The 16,261-nt window shown below is 47.0% G+C and overlaps 1 protein-coding gene across 2 annotated transcripts in view; it reads left to right on the top strand.

Annotated features, from left to right (window-relative positions):
- The window catches only part of GRIK4 (glutamate ionotropic receptor kainate type subunit 4), a 297,360-nt gene that overhangs the window by 95,249 nt on the left and 185,850 nt on the right, over window positions 1-16,261 (top strand). For both annotated transcript variants that reach the window (XM_074936850.1, XM_074936851.1), the window contains exon 2: window positions 2,458-2,589. In XM_074936850.1, coding sequence (XP_074792951.1) covers window positions 2,508-2,589 — 82 coding nt within the window. In that variant the 5' untranslated portion in view covers window positions 2,458-2,507. The remainder of the gene's footprint in view (window positions 1-2,457; window positions 2,590-16,261) is intronic.

Here is a 16,261-nt window from a genome sequence, read left to right as displayed (position 1 = left end):
CCTATTAACGCAGAGTGCTCAAATCACTACCGCTGGCTTTCCAGGTGGGGATTTGCTGAGAGTTTATGACGATCCCAGCTGGCTAGTTATTCGTACTGTGCTAGCTCCTAGAGTTTCTGTAATAGACAAGGGCCCCATTGGATTTAATGCTCATGCCAAGGTGCACAATCCTGGAAACACTACTCAGCCACACAACAGATGCTGCGTCAGAATGAGCAATGCAAGCTTCCCGCGCACACCCTTGACCATGTGTGTCTGGACTTTGGTCCCTGTTTAAGGATGGGCGTTCATTTCAGCCTCTGTGGCCCATTGAATTCTAGGTCACTCTGCTGGGAGTGCCAGCATGGGGGCCGTGTGGTTAGTGTCTTTTTCTTTTCCCACTGAGACACACCAGCTGTCTCTCAGGTCTCCAAGCTGCCATCAGATGGTAACAACTTCCAGCCATTACCGAGTTGGGGTGGGTTTGAACTGGTGGCCTAAGGTAGATTAAAGTCAGAGACCTGGGGTGAATGTCTCCATGTCCCCTCGACCCAACAGTCCCTCACCTGGTAGTGAAGTGCTTGGAAATGTCTCCCGGAGGTCAGTTCTCTGCTAAATCACTGCAGTGGGAACAGCTTAACTCACTCATGAATTATCTGGCAGGGCTCAGCCCTGAACAGTGCAGACGCCTTCTTAGATCTGCACCGAGTTCAAAGCTGAAGGTCTGCCATCTCCACCCAGAGAGAAGCCAGGAAGCTTCTTGCTTGTGAGCGTGACCCTGGGAGCGTATGTGCTGTCAGCTCAGCTGCAGTGAATGGGTTTTGCTGAAGCCCTCAGAGGAAGGTTCTTATAGAAGATCACTGCCACCTTGGTCCTATTTTCCTTCCTTGTCCCTCATTTGTCATTTCACACCACTCCATCCCTCTGGCGGTCTGGCAGCTCCCTGGATGCCAGAGCTATGAAGCAGCAAAGGGTTCTGTTTCCCCTTCTATCCTGCTGCTCCTCTCCTTGGTCTCACCTATGCCGTGTTTCCCCTCTCCTCCTCCAAGCAGTCCTTCCCCTCATGAACGGTCTCTTCCCCATCACTGCTCCAATCTTGCTGTCCAGTGTCTTGTCCTGTTTAGACTGAAAACTCTTCAGGGCTGGGGCCGTGTCTGACTCCACAAGTCTAAAAGCACCGTGTATGTTTTTGGCTCTGCATGAATCTGGTTTTAAGGGTAACAAGATGACAAAGGAAAATTTTAAATCCTGTGTCCATGGCTCGTATGGAAATAAGTGCCTCTTGCTATATTAACAACCCGTGATCACCCTTCCCCTCTGCAAACATCCCCTTTCCTCTCACCTCGGGTCACCGTGAGCTTTATGCAGTTCTGCAGCTGCCTCCCGGGATGGGAGGAAAATCACTATCAATTGTGCAACAGCCCCATGCTATAGATCAGCAAAATGATTGTGACAGATTATGACAGACAATTAGCACATCAGGCTTAATGATAGAAGCACACCTCCCACCACCAGTCCAAGCGGAGCGCAATGGAGTCACCAGAGCTTTGCTCCCAAACCAGGGCTTGGAGCAGTGGAGTCAATGTAGCTTGGCTATGTCTGTTTTCTAGACGACAGCTTTTGAAAACATGTCCCCTGGCTTTGATGATCAGCAAGAGCCTTATGGCGTCTCTCCTTGCTTCCAGGATTGTGAGATTTTGCTCCATATTTCAATGACCCTCAGAGAGATCGATATCTTCAGAGCTCTTCAAGGCGTTATTAAAATAGGGGGCAAAAAAATCTCACAGTCCTGGAAGCAAGGAGAGACGCCCTAAGGCACAAGGGCTTGTTCTTGATTTGTCTATAATATTCTATTTTTATAGGACTGGAAGTGACCTTCTGGATCATCAAGCCCAGTCCCCTGCTATCGCGGGCATCCCCATCATATAATCCCATTCACAAATTTGTCAAGCTCCATCTTCAAACTATTTAGGTTGTTTGCCCCCACTGCTCCTCCAGAAACGTACTCCTCTGGTGGCTAGAAACCTTCAGATTTATTGCTGGCCAATTTATACCACTTTGTTCTTGTTTTCAAATGCTGGCAAATAAGTTAGGGCACCTAGTCCTGTAGCTGGATGCTCGAATTGTGCCGTAGGTACCAATATGGGTATTTAGGGTTCAAAGTGCCAGTTTATATCATCATGTTTTGTTTTGTGTTTCCAAGTGGCTCCCCCCACCACTCGTCTTTTAATGGAGTTACTGGGTTGGATTTTGGAGGTGGGAACCTGGGCTGTGAATCTGGGTCAGGGAGTAGCAATCAGGGGAGTGGCTGGTGGGTCGGGGATGTGTGGTTAGTGGATCTGGCTCCCTGTCATTCTTGCCCTGCTTCCCTCTGGTTGGGGGAGGCAAGAGGAACTGTCCCTTCAATCGGGATGCTTCTGCAAGCAATGTTGGTTCCACGGCTGGTGTCACTAACAGCACAACATTCCTTCTTTGCAGAGCTATGTCATGCCCAGACCACCACAGGGCTCCATGAGGATTTATAGAAGATGCCCCGGGTCTTGGCGCCTCTGGTGCTCCTTCTGGTGTGGCTAATGGAGATCGCTGCCAGCCCCCACTCCCTGAGGATCGGTGAGTAAGAAACCTCCTGCACACGCCGGGTTTAATCACCCTTCCAAGGCACTTGTTGCTCCCGATGAAAATACAAAGCCCGAGTCTGCTATCGCTCGCTCTTGTCTTACTCCACACATGGGCGCTTGGGAACGTAAAGCGAGGCTGCTGTTTAAACCTGTGATTTAGTCTCTCAAACTCTCCATATCAAGCCAGCAGCCTAGTGAGCCAGGCCTCTGTAGCTGCCTAGATTTAGCTCTCTGCTAGGGATGGTGTCATTGCTACAGCAGCATAAATCAAATGCAGCTTGTGGTGAGTATTCATGTTTGCACTGTTTTCCTCAAGTTCCTGCTACCCTTTTATAGATCAATTTATGGTGAAAGCCACCTAGGAAAGAGGAGCTATGGAATATAGCTTGATTTTCCCTCAGCTTTCATGCTGAACGCTTCTGTAAGCGCTCTACACACAAACAACAAAAAGTCTTTCCACAGCAATATATATATATATATATATATATATATATATATATATTTGTCCTTGCGTTGGGGAGAGTGAGAAACGTTGAACTGAAGTTGAATGCAGTTTAGCAGTATTGTAGAGCCATTACTATCACCAAGAGCGCGTAATTCACAAGGGACCCACGTTTATTCAGCCGTCCCTGTGTGTATTAAAAGGCGTTTGGGAAGCAGGGACCGTCAGCATTTATTCGCTGCCCGTGTGGGTTAGAGAAAAGAAATGCAGCCAGAAACTCCGGTAACGAAACTCGCCTTGTATGGACACTTCACTCTGCTGTTAAGAAAGGAAACAGCTTTCCCGCCTGCTGTCTCTGGAGCTGCACCGCTTTTATTAACTCTTTGTAGCAGATAAGAGGCTAATCTATTTCCTTCCCGGTTTGTGACGCACGCAGGTGACAGCTGGAATAAACCCATTTCTCCCCTTTGCTAATAGAGCACGGCACAGCTGACAAATATGGCAAGGGCTGATCGTGCGCTGGCTGGGGTTGGGGTGAGGGATGTCTCCATTCCTGAGGTAACTGTACCTCTGAGCCCTTCGTGGCCTCCTTGTGGGCATGCCAGACCTTAAGCTATCACCTTTATGAGAGCGGAAATCATGTTCCTCTCTCTCCAGACTGTGGAGGATTTCGATTGCAAGTCTTCCTGTCCTTCTGACCACTTCAGCAAGTCTGAGTTTAGTTCAGTTCTTGCCCTCCTGTCCTCTTCCCGGGGCTACAACAGGGATAACCAGTGACCAACCAGCCTTGAGAAAGCAAGAGACTTACTTAGAACAAAAGCATTACAGGAAAAAAACATATCTTAAAAATAAAAACCTAGCTTTTAGGCAGATCTGTCATACCAGGTGTCACTCATCGTCTTCATGAAGACCCTGGTAGGTTTCAAAATCCTTCCAACTAGAGCTGGCTGGAAAACGGATATCCCTTCCTGTGAAATAGATCACGTTTAAAAAAAAAAATGTGTCAAACCGGTGAAGCTTTTTGCGAGAAGGGCTTTCAAGAATAAAATCCTTTTTTGGGAGACCCGAAAGGCATTTTTCAGCTTCCTGCCAGGACTTGAACTTTGGAAATGAAATCAACAAGAGCTGCTGGAGGGGCAAAGAGTGCTCAGCCTGGCAGCCCTCTTGGGAAGCTTTTGTCAATTTCCCTTTTTGCCCGTGGAAAATTTCAGTTTTGCAAAAAGGACTTTTTTCGCTTGGTATTCTGATGAATATTTTCCAACCGCTCCAGTTCAGAGCCTTCCTGCAGGGTCCGTCCATCTTGGTCCCAGCAGTCGCACGGGTTCTTGGATTTCATTTCTTTGTTTGCTGGGCCTCTTGAACGCGCTCAAAACCATGCCCTGCAGTTTCCCCCAGAGTCGGTACTTCTGCAGACTTGTTTACCTTGGAGGGATTTGCATTAATTACTCCCCAGTGAATTTAGTTCCTTGTAATTCATTCATGCTTTAGGTGACTTTCTCCCCTTGCTTGTCTTCTTTCAAGAAGGAAATTAACCCCTTTGCACCTGGTGGGTAACGTAGGGGGCGTGCGGGAGGGGAAACTGACTCACATACATTCGTTCATTTAAAAAAAAAATCTAAAGGTTCTGGATGCTGGGTATTTTATGTCTCCAGCATTTGTGGTTCACATGTGACAACCGCACTGCATCATCTCTGCTGATCGGACCTCATTTCTTGTCTATGGGCAAATCCTCTGCCTGGCCTAAGTAACTGGGGAGGGCGCTGGGGATATTTTGTGTGGGCTTCAGGTGTAAAATGTTCTCTATGGACTGCAAAGGAAGGTTGTTAATCATAAATAATAATACTTGAAATGTGTGAGTAGTTATTAAGACAGTGTTAAATGCACTTAGTGTGGTCAAAGGAATGGCCAGACTGGGTCAGACCAATTGTCCAGCTAGCTCAGTACCCTGTCTTCCGACAGTGGGCAACGCCAGATGCTTCAGAGGGAATGAACAAAACAGGGTAATTAGCGAGTGATCCATCCCCTGTCGTCCAGTCCCAGCATCTGGCAGTCAGAGGTAAGGAACACCCAAAGCATGGGGTTGCGTCCCTGACCATCTTGGCTAATAGCCATGACAAGGAAAGTCATGATTAAAACTGCGTTGAGGGCTTGTGGTTAACCCTACTATCCTTTCCATGTAACTACCAGCAGCTCACATGAGTTTTAAATGCACCTCTCTTTACCCACAGTCACTCCAAATAGCCTTGAACATCGTGTTAGATAAGATGCTCACATATTTTCTTATGTGGTGGAATTTTCCAGCATAACTGAGGCCTTAATGGTTGATATCAATGCAACTACAATAATGTCTGGCCATGGATTGCTATTCCTGAGTGTAGACAAGGCCTTAGTTTGCCTTGGGACCTAAAGGAGGCGACTGAAGCTGGGTTAATGCTCCAGGCAAGGAGCAAATGAGCTGTATGCACCAAGAGAAGGATCAGTTGCTGGAAAACCTTTCCACTTATAAATATGAATAACATTTAAGAAAGCAAAGCTCCCGGGGGGCATTAACTCTACTGAGCTTCTCTGGCTAGTTGTAATTAGTGCACTGCTTGCCCATTATCTCACCTATTCTGGGAACAACAGATTTAAGTGCCACCTATTCAGAAGGGAGAGGAACTAATTACACCTAGTCAGAGGGGAGCAGAGCGGAGAGGAGAACAGCTGACCTGGAAAAAAAAGTAGGTCAATAAAACACACATGTTATTAGCTGACTCCTGTATACCGGACTCGAACAGCAGACTTGTTAAAGGATTAAAAATAATCCTTTTTTTAAATCGACCACAGGTAACTTTGAAAGTTGTGGACACCCCTGCACCGCATAACTTCATGCCCAACTGGACATGTGTGAGCAAAGTCATTATTATAAATAACGCATCACTTTACATCCAGAGATCTCCAAGCGCTTTACGTTTGGATTGCAGCAGTGCCTCAAGGCCCCAGTTAAGGATCAGACCTTGTTGTGCTAGGCCCTGTACAGGTACATCATCAAAAGGGCCGTCCTTGCCCTGAGGAACTTGCCAACAATGAGGTGACAGATGGAAACAGTGAAACAATCCTGTTTGGTGTAATAAAGAATAGCTATAGCATGCCCCCTGCCTAGCATCTTGTAGGCATTGCAGCAGAGGTGTGGCTTAAAGAAAGGCCTGGAGGAGGATGTAGTTTTTACAGGAGCTCCTCCAATGCATAAGAAACAGCATGGGAAGTACCTTCATCTCCATTTTTTCACAGGCAGAAGAAGTGAGGCATGGGGGCTGGGGGAGGGAGGTAATTTGATTGATATCACACTGCAGATCAGAGGCAGGGTTAGAACTGGAACTCATGACTCTCCGGGTATATCTATCTAAGGCTCTGCCAGTGTAGTACCATGGCGTAGATGCTTCCTGCATTGACAGAAGGGGGTTTCTGTGTCAGTGTGGGGAATTCACCTCTCCGACAGGCGGTCGCTAGTCAACAGAAGAATTCTTTAGTCATTGTTGTTTTTATATTTCATTCAAGGTTGTCAGATCACATTCTTAAAGGAATCTTTAGAGTGGGAGAGAGGGAAAGGGGGGGGACCTAACATAACATAAATAAAATCCTTGCTGATGCATGTTCTACTAAATTAGTGTGGCTGTGATATTGTAAATGTTTCATTTTTTTTTCCCCTGTAAAGAAATCCCAGTCAAGTCCATTAAGGTGAAATAGATTCATTGTTACTCTTTGTTTGTTACTGGAGTGTGGAGGAAGGTGCAGCAAAGTCCAATATTCATTTGTTTGCTCTTCGGCCTCTTAATTATGTTTTTACAGTTCTTCTAGTAGAGTGATGTTTTATTTATGCTCCCCAAGATACACACATAAATCCCCAAACATGCCAGCCCCGTCCATAATTCATCTTCTGGAAATGCCCTTTGATTTCTTTTGATTTTTCCCCACATATCCCCATCCCAGTGATTGATTGCCTAGGAAGATTTGTTGTAGCTATGTCCATCCCAGAATATTAGGGAGACAAGGTGGGCGAGGCAGCATCTTTCACTGGACCAACTTCTGTTGGTGAGAGAGACAGGCTTTCGAGAGCTGAAGAAGAGCTCAGAATAAGCTCGAGAACTTGTCTCTCTCACCAACAGAAGCTGGCCCAGTGAAAGGTATTACTTCCCCCACCTTGTCTGCCTGGGAAGAGAGCAGCTGATAAAAATGCCACTTCTCTTAGCCCTAGCCTTCATGTCCTTGATGGGACTTTTAAAGATGCCTGTCTTTGCAGACAGCCAGGACGCAGTGGGCACTTCCAAGATAAAACGGAGTCCAAGCCCTGTGGGAAAAGCCTACTGATGCTGTTCTGTCCATGACATCTTCATGTTGAAAGAGGGCCTGCAGTGCCCATGTCAGCTGAGGTCTGTCATCTGACCCATTCTTGTCTAAATGAGCAGGCACGTTTTTTTGCCTTGTGCGGTTTCAGAACTGGTTTCTTTATTTGAGGCGGGGGTCAGTTTTCTTTTCATGCACTGAATCCTGAAGTGATAACCAGGCAAAACTCCCTGTCGCAGCATACTATTAATGTTTGCCTGAAACACCCCACCCTGTTAGCAGCTGATGATCCTTCTGGGAAAAGATTAGGTGGGTTCTGCTAACTCACAGAGTCAGGTGGCTCATTAACACCACCTGAATGCAGGGAAATGGGAGTGGCTCTCTGAGGAGAGAGGATCTAGAATGTGGGCTGAGCAGCTCTGAGGGAGGAACTCTGGGAGCAGTCAAGCTTGAGGAGAAGGTGTGAGCTGAACTTAATTACTCTGTTTTCCTTGTTAATAAAATCAAACCACAGAAAGAGGTAAGTTTTTTGAGTCTGGAGAGCATGTGGACTTTGTTTATAGAGCAGGCTGAGAAAAGTGCCCACTCTCACTCCCATTGAAAGCTAAGGGGTATGTTGCTTGAGTAGGGATCTCTAGATATGGCCCACCAAGAGAAGAGCTGAACCTAAGTAGCTTATAAGCACCGTTCTCACCTGACATTCTCCTCTGGAGTGAAGGGTAGGAACCAACTGTCCTATAGTGGGGCGGGGGGGTCAGATTTTGGTCAAAGCCCTGTTTTTCTGAAAACATCCAAACAGAGCAGTTAGGACATGGGGTTTTTAAGGTCTCATCAGAAAGATCTCCAGACGGTAACCTGTATGGTTCTTAATTAATCTGCCTAACTTAGCCCTGGCAACATTTGAACCAGTGGTCTCTGGGATCTAGGGATCCCAAACAAATCTCGGAATGTCTCTTCTGCCTCCTCTTTGCTTACTCTACATTGACCTTTTTTTCCACTCCATACGGCTAAATGCAGTGCCTTGCATAATGACAGGTTTCAGAGTAACAGCCGTGTTAGTCTGTATTCGCAAAAAGAAAAGGAGTACTTGTGGCACCTTAGAGACTAACCAATTTATTTGAGCATAAGCTTTCGTGAGCTACAGCTCAAATAAATTGGTTAGTCTCTAAGGTGCCACAAGTACTCCTTTTCTTTTTGCGAATACAGACTAACACGGCTGTTACTCTGAAATCTACATTGATCTTGTCATTTTATTTTAATCTTAGTCATTCAAGTGAAATCAACAGAAGAGACTATCCATCCACTTTGCATATGCAACCTGCCGCATTAATAGCCCATTTCAAAGGAACCCCAAATTCCCCCAGTACAACTCTGCTCCAGATTCCTTGGAAGACCTTTCCATTATGCAACTGATATTTGTCGGTCACTTGAGTAATTCCATAAGGCAGCTTTCTCTGCATGACTTCCCCTCTGCACCCCATGCTTCCGTTCTTGGTTTCCTTAACTTCAGTACTCTCTCTCTGTCTCTCTCCAGACAGCCTGTGAAATTCATTACCCTGAAGGGTCACAGATCCAGAGGCTGTGGCTGGATTTTCTAAAAGGCACTGGGATAATGTTATGACCCTTAATAACTGCTTTAGTCATGCAGGCTAAGAGAAGGGTAATCGCATTTTGTGCTTTAGGTTGTAAATTGTGTGTTGCAAGGGGATTGTACAGCACTGCACTAATGGGCCAGGGCTTCAACTTCCTCTGATGCATCAGGCTGAGTCATCATCTTCCAGACACAGGCGGTTCCCATGTTAAATACACTCAGCCATGGCTGGCAAGCCCAGTGAATCTTCTCAGATTTTAAACAATAATGGGCTGGATTTTGACACCCTTACTCACTGTTGGGACTACTTGCAGAGTAAAGGAATATTCGGTGTGAAGACTGGTGGCAGCATCTGGCCTGAAACGAGTGAGGAAATGCTGTCGTATTGTATATGTGGATCTGTCTCAGAGTGGTATGTCTAATGTTTGTGCTGGCAGAGCGTAGTTATCTAGTCTGGTCCCTTCCTCAGTGCTGGCTAGTTTTACTGCCGCTGCAGTTGCAGTCAACGCTCCTTACTCCTGATAAGCAGACCTACCGTATCCGCTTTGTAGGCGATGGAGGCTGGCTAGGACTGAGCACCTGGAAAGCAGGAAGAAGAGAGTTGGATTCAGTGAGACAAACGACCCCTTTGAGCCTTGTTTGTGCATCTGTGCTGGGTTTGTTCCCTCCCCTGCTTCCACTGGACTGAATTATCTTTACTGATCTCTTAGTGTCTGGTAATATCCGAGAGGCATGTAAAACTGGCACGGATGGGATCAATGTTGTATGGAGATTGGTGGCTTTTGCCCAGAAAGGCCCCAAGCTTTGTTTGGATTCATATGTGAGCATAAACTGTCTTGACTGTGAAATCATTGCCTGGCTGTGGGTGCTGATCAAGCCACACAGTTAGCAAGTTAGTACGAACCGTTATTTGTAAGGTTCATGCTTCCGCTGAGTAAAACTGTGGAACTACTGGATACTGCAGCAGAATGCTACCGTGTGCTGCCCTGCATTGTGCTAGGTTTGAAATTTTCATAGGTCTTATTGTAGGTGCTAATGCAGCCAGAGGAAGTGGAAAGTTTTACATTAAGGACAGCAGCCAGAGAACGGGGCCGATCACTTAAATGTCAGATCTCTTTAAGGTACAAGTCCACTACAGCCACTTTAGGAATGACGAGAGAGAGAGGGATGTACATCCACTGTAGACACCCCCCCCCCCACACACACACACGCTTTCTAGGCCTGATTTATTGTCTCCTCCTGGATGTGCTGCAAGCCTGTGTCTGAGCCAGAGGTCAGGAAACGGGAGCCATGCAACACTGATAAACTGCTCATGACTGCATACCATACTGCTGCTGAGCAGGGTTTTCAGTGTGTCTAGGGTTCAGCCATTTTTTAACATGTCTCTTTTCTTTAATAGCCTGAAAACCAGTCCTAGTAAAAGCTATTTTTGTCATTTTTCATTCGCTTAAAAAAAAAAATCCTTTATATGAATGAAAGCAAAAGACGCCTGCCTCCCTGGATACTCAAACAGCTGCCAAAATTAGTTCCAAATCCCAGCCATCACTGAAGCGAGAACATCCATGGAAAGCTCCTATGCAGCATGAGACGGGCTTCTGCACTAGTCTGTGTTATAAATAGCTAATGTCCAGTCCTTTCCCTCGCCTCTGCCAGGAGCTAGGCTATGTATTGTGGATTTCACACACACTTTGTAGGGCTTGTCTTGGCTGCACAGGTAGCTGGAGTTATCTACACTCAAGTTAACACCTCCGGAGTTAGCCTGGCTTGAGTGAGAGCCATCACACTGCAATACTCAAGCTACATCCCCACTGCCATTACTAGCTCAAGCCTCCAGCTTTAACCTACCCGCTTCCCAACAGGCCAGCTAGCTTGAGTTTAAAGCACCACTGGGGCTAGGGTTTCTGGTGTGTGGACGGGAGTCTGGTAAGGGGCACCTCTCAAATTGTACCTCAAGCTAACACTGCAGTGAAAAGCTGCCCTTAGCATAAACAGCCTCTTCTGAAGTGGGAAGGTGGCAACCAGTCAGCACCCTGCACAATATTGGGGATGAGGAGGGTGTGCAAAGTTTGGTCAATCGCTTTCTGTTATTGAAACTGCCGAGGGATCTTTAATGTCCACAGAATGTGAACAGAAGCTGAGATTTTAAGGCTGCATCCAAAAGATGAGAGGAAGGATGCACTAGTGAGACTCGGAAGAGAGGAGTTTCAGTTCTTGTCTTCGCCACAGACTCCCTGTGTGACTGTGTCCATCTCTCTGGCTTAAGTTTGTCGGATGTTTCTGAGCACTCGTGACAAGTTTAGTCGGTCCTTTACACAGTTGGGTGGTCTTTGATCTGGAGTTTCGAGGAGCAGATACATAGTAGGCAGTGGGTTTTTCTCCAGGTGCCGCTTCAAAAGGATGGACTCTGAGGTGGGTCATTTGTATGCCCCTCACCCCTCCTAAGAAATACACTTAAAATGTATTGTCTCCAAAAGTCCACTGAAGTTCCTAATCCTTCCCAGAGATTGCATTAGTTAGTCTGCTAGAGATGTTACACACAGCAACACACACACGCAACCACAATTTGAATACAGTGGATCCCCAACATATTAAACTTAATTCCACAAGGTTTATCTAGGATATTGTCATATCTGCCACACAAGGGCTCGAGTTTTTACTGTAACGTACTCACAATAAGTCTCTGTGGAAGTCCCAGGGCAATGCTGTTAAAGAGACCACATGTCACAAAGGTCTTTGCTGCCGGAAAATCACCTCTTTCTGGGGCTTGTATTTATTGGTTTTCTAGTGACTCAAACTAAAAACATCAGTGTTCAGAGTCCTGAAGCTGAATTCTTCCTTATGTGGCAGGACAAGCAAAACAGAATAATACCCACAGCGCTGCCTGCACCAGCTGTTCCCAAGCACTTCCTTCTGCATCATCCTTCAGAGAGGTCAGCCGCTTTGAACTGCTTGATAAGTAATGATGTGCACCTGCTCTGACCTCAGCTGCCTCCTCTAGACCAAGTTGGGGGTGGGGGGCGGCACAGAAACTCCCTGTGAATGGCGGGAATGGAGGGGGCTAGGGGAGCTAGCGAGACAGGGGGCGAAGTGTGCGGCTGGTTTCAGGCTGTGAAGGGGTGGCTGGTGTGCGGTTCCCCACCTCACCCCGCAGTGGATGGCTGATGCCCTTTGCACCAATGCCCGTCACCTGGGTGCCAGTGCCCTTCCCCCCACCCCACCTTGGCAACTGGCGCATACGCTGGTGCCTCCCCCCTGGGCTGGATGTCTCCTCTGGAACCCACGGTAGCTAGAAGGCGAGGCTGGGCTGGGGAGTCCTACCTGCCCCCCGGCTGCTGGCCCGACCTCATGCACCATGGCAGCTGCTTCAGCCTGGCCTGGGTGTGGTCATGGGGCAGCATCTATAGAAGATATCGCAGTGGGCAGGGAGAACGGATATGGATCTTGAGAATGGACTTTGTTAGACTCTCTGGAAAGGCTGTTCAAGGTGACAAAGGCAGCATGGGGGGTGGACCCGGCCTTGCCTGTGGTATTTGGCCTTGAGAAGAGATCCAGCATTTGAATGAGCTGGAGGTGAGCTGGGGACCTCCAGCGGATGGGTACCAGGCTGCAAGTTTGGGGACTATTCCCAGCGGTGTGTGTGGACAAGTTTTGGGGCAGGAAGCGTGGGCATGTAATCAACGCACTGGGCTGGATCTAGGTTCTGTTCCCAGTTCAGTCGCAGACTCACTGGGGCAAGTCACTCTGTCCCTCTCTGCCTCCATTCCCCTTCTCTAAAAACGGGGTGTTCATGATACTTCCCTATCTCACAGGCACCATGTGAGGGTAAAATCCACACATGCTTGGAAGGTGCTCAGTACCAAGATGACAGGACTATATGACTGTGCACATAAATAGACATTCCTTCCCCTCTGTGCCTCCTTTTCTCCATCTGCATAATAGAGCTGATTATCCACCCCCTATCTTTGTAAAGTGCTTTGCCTCTCCCAAAGAAAAGCACTGGAAGTACTAAATGTTGTTTATCTGCTTGTACAATGTACAAGCCAGTAGGTTGTGTGTACAGCTGGGCAAATACTGCGGAATATTTTCCAGTTTTTAAATTTTAAAAAGATTCCTATTCAAAAATGTTCACATCTCTGTTTTGTGTTCACTCACAATGAATATTGCAGGAACGTTAGAGGGGAGCAGTGACAGTCAAGTGAAAACAGATGAATATTCACTGAGAGCAAATTTCTAATTGGTTATCGGAAATGTTCACAATGCAGAGGTAAGCGTTCTGCCCATCGAGTCAGGAACCTGAAAAATACCATGTGACCTCCAAGGCCAATCAAAACCATGGGGATGGCAATTATCTGCAGCAAACTTCTCATCAACTAGCCACAGATAAAGAATTATTTGCAGAAATTATTTCGCAAATAATGTCAGATAATTAATAAACATAAGGCAACTTGCAGAGAGGAATTCACCAGCAAAAGAAGTGGAAAGTCATTGAATGATTGTTCATCCGGCTCTAATGTATTTCAGGCCAGATGGAATATGTAGATAAGTGTCTTGCAGGCTTGTGGCACAGAGAAGCCACTTATAACACTGAATGGTGCCACAGAGAGAGAGAGACTCATTAATTATGGCATGATGTCGCATTGTTTTCCCCATTCTTGGTGCAGTGCTGGTGCAGCACTGTTTCAGGATGCTGGGTCATAGTTATTTGGTGGCTCCCCTGGGATTCCCATCTCATATATTTTCTTTCACTCTTGGAGGCTGGAAAAAGGGAATATTTCTCCTCTCCTTTCACTTTCTTGGCTGGTTGGAGGAATTCATGCAGCTCTGGTCTGTTTGCTTGGCCATCCCTCCTTATGGGGACCTGGCCGAGTGAGGGAAGCAGCTATCCAATTGATGGATTACACTGGAACCGTGTGGTTTGATTTTTACTGATTTAGAGCCCATTGGGGTTCACAGCAAATTCACTTGTGTTTTTGGTTAGTAACAGAGGCTGAGGCTCCAAAGCCATCTAAGGGATTTGCATTCACAATTAATGGGAACTGGGCTCCCAAAACCCTCATATGGCTTCGGAAATCTTAGCCCGGATACACGAGGCTTCACCAAAATGCATGTGAGCAAACGTCCCCAGGGAAGGAGCCTCCCCAAACCCATTGGGTTCTGCTGGCTGCGTTGACCAGACGTTGCTCTTTTGGAATGAAATAGGAGCATGAGACTGTCCCTCACAAAGTTTACCCGTAATGGGGATCTGACAGGCAGACGTCTAGCCTGTGGATTGCAAATGAAATCAGAACAATCTGCCACTGAATCATACCAAAGCAGCTGCTCTGATATCAGCACAGAGCTCCGTTGTCGATCTGAACACCACGTGTGTGGGATGAGGGAGGACAGAAAATCCACCATGGAAGTGAAACGTAGCCTAACGGTAGCCCATCTTGGTTCAGCCCTTGCCTGCCAGTGGCTCTCAGCTGGCAAAGGCTGCAGGGCGGAATGGTTAATTCTCCCAAGGACGCCGTTAATGAATTCCACTTGCATTTCCCGAAGCTGTGGGGGTTTGGAGAGACTAAATGGAACTTTATCTGAAAATGATGGCTGAATGTCAATGCCGCGGTCGAAGCCAATTTGGGAGACTGAGAGTGCTAAAAGAATTAAGAATGCTAAATGGAAATAAGTCTGCTTGGTTGAGATGAAATAGGGCTTAAATGAGTGAAATTATCGGTGGATTACCCTTGTTAGAGCACTGCTTTATTTTAATAAACTGAGTTTTAATCTGCTGTAGGGATTCCTGAAGGAAAGGCACCGCTTTTTAGGGGTATGTGTGTGGTGCTGGTGGAAGAACTGGACTTGCCCTGCCTCTCCAGAATAGGAGGACGTGCTGATGGGTTGGTAATTATTTACCTGTGACGGTTTCGCATTTCCATGAAGATCCTGTTTGCTGCTTGAAAACTGGCTTGTTCCCTGTTCCCAGCTCGCTCTCCTCTTTCATTGGCAAAATAGAAGCACTCCAGTGTTGCTGCCACTTAGATAATACGCGTTCTGGGGGAAATTCACCCTGGTGCCAATGCAGAGCCTGTGCGTCATTTAAGCCGTCCTGTGGCCAATGGCATTACGGTCCTTTGTGATCATTGGAAAGGAGAGATGCAAAGAAGTGGCACCTCGTGCATTTAGAAGGCAAAAACAACAGGCTGAGATTTTATCATAGAGACGTGGTTAATAATTATAAACCTGTACTAACTATCCTCTTCCGTTAGAGCAGATCTAGTGCAGCAAAAGAATCGAAGCAGATGTTCTTGTCTAACTTAGCTGGCCGCCAGGGTAAACACAGATGTAACCTGTCGTTCTGACGGTGAGTCTGACCTGTCTGTTTTTATGATGGGCTAGAAAAGTGTAACTGCTCCAGATGCTTTGGGAACCGTGTCCTAAAGGCAGGGCCCAATCATTGGAGCTACTAAACACCCTCAGCTCCCAGAAGCAGAGGGAACTCAGCAAGCAGATGCTTAAAGAGTTGGGGTGCAATCCTGTGAGTTTCCAGGTGCCCCAGACTCTCCTTGCAGAATTGGGCCCTAGATCAGTATTATGATTTGTATATGGCCACACCTAGAGGTCCCAACCAAGACCAGGGCCTCCCCGTGCTTTCTGACCACACAGGCCTTGCCCCCAAGGAGTTTAAAATCCAAATCAACAAGATGGTCCAAGGGTGGGAGGGGAGACAGGCACAGAGAGATGAAGCGACTAGCCAGTATCGCACAGTAGCTCAGGAGCAGAGCTGAGGGTAGAACCCCGTCATTTGGAGTCTCCATTCAGTGCCCTGTCTACTAGATCACATTGCTTCTCTTACAACAATTTCCCTGGCAGCCAGCCCAGGACCCCCTCTAACATGGAGATGATCTAGGCAAGGTTACCAGCCCTGAGCGGTGGGGCATGTGGGCTGCACAGACAATCAGGTGATGGTGGTGAGTGGGGAAGGGTTAATAAATTGCTTTCCCAGCTTCTCGCTGCAGGGGAATTTATTTCCTAGCAATGGGCTATCTTGTGTTTCAGAGCACGAGTGCCTCTTCATCTTCCCTGAGAGCCAGCTCCTGTGGGCATCTCTGTAGAAGAGTTCATATTCTTGGCATGGAAATCAGACAGACAAACAAACACTAAAGAGCAGATTTGTGGCTCCACAGCACAGACTAGAATTGCGCACGTGTGCGCGTGTGGATTTAAACCCATCTGAAACTGTACTGAAGGTGGGAATGAAGCCGGTGAAGAGAATATTTCATGGCGAGTACTTTATCAGATTGATCTAGTAATCTTGCTGTTTATTGCATG

This window comes from Natator depressus, chromosome 22 (assembly GCF_965152275.1).
Source record: "Natator depressus isolate rNatDep1 chromosome 22, rNatDep2.hap1, whole genome shotgun sequence".
NCBI lineage: Eukaryota > Metazoa > Chordata > Testudines > Cheloniidae > Natator > Natator depressus.
This window is presented reverse-complemented; position numbering and strand designations above follow the sequence as displayed.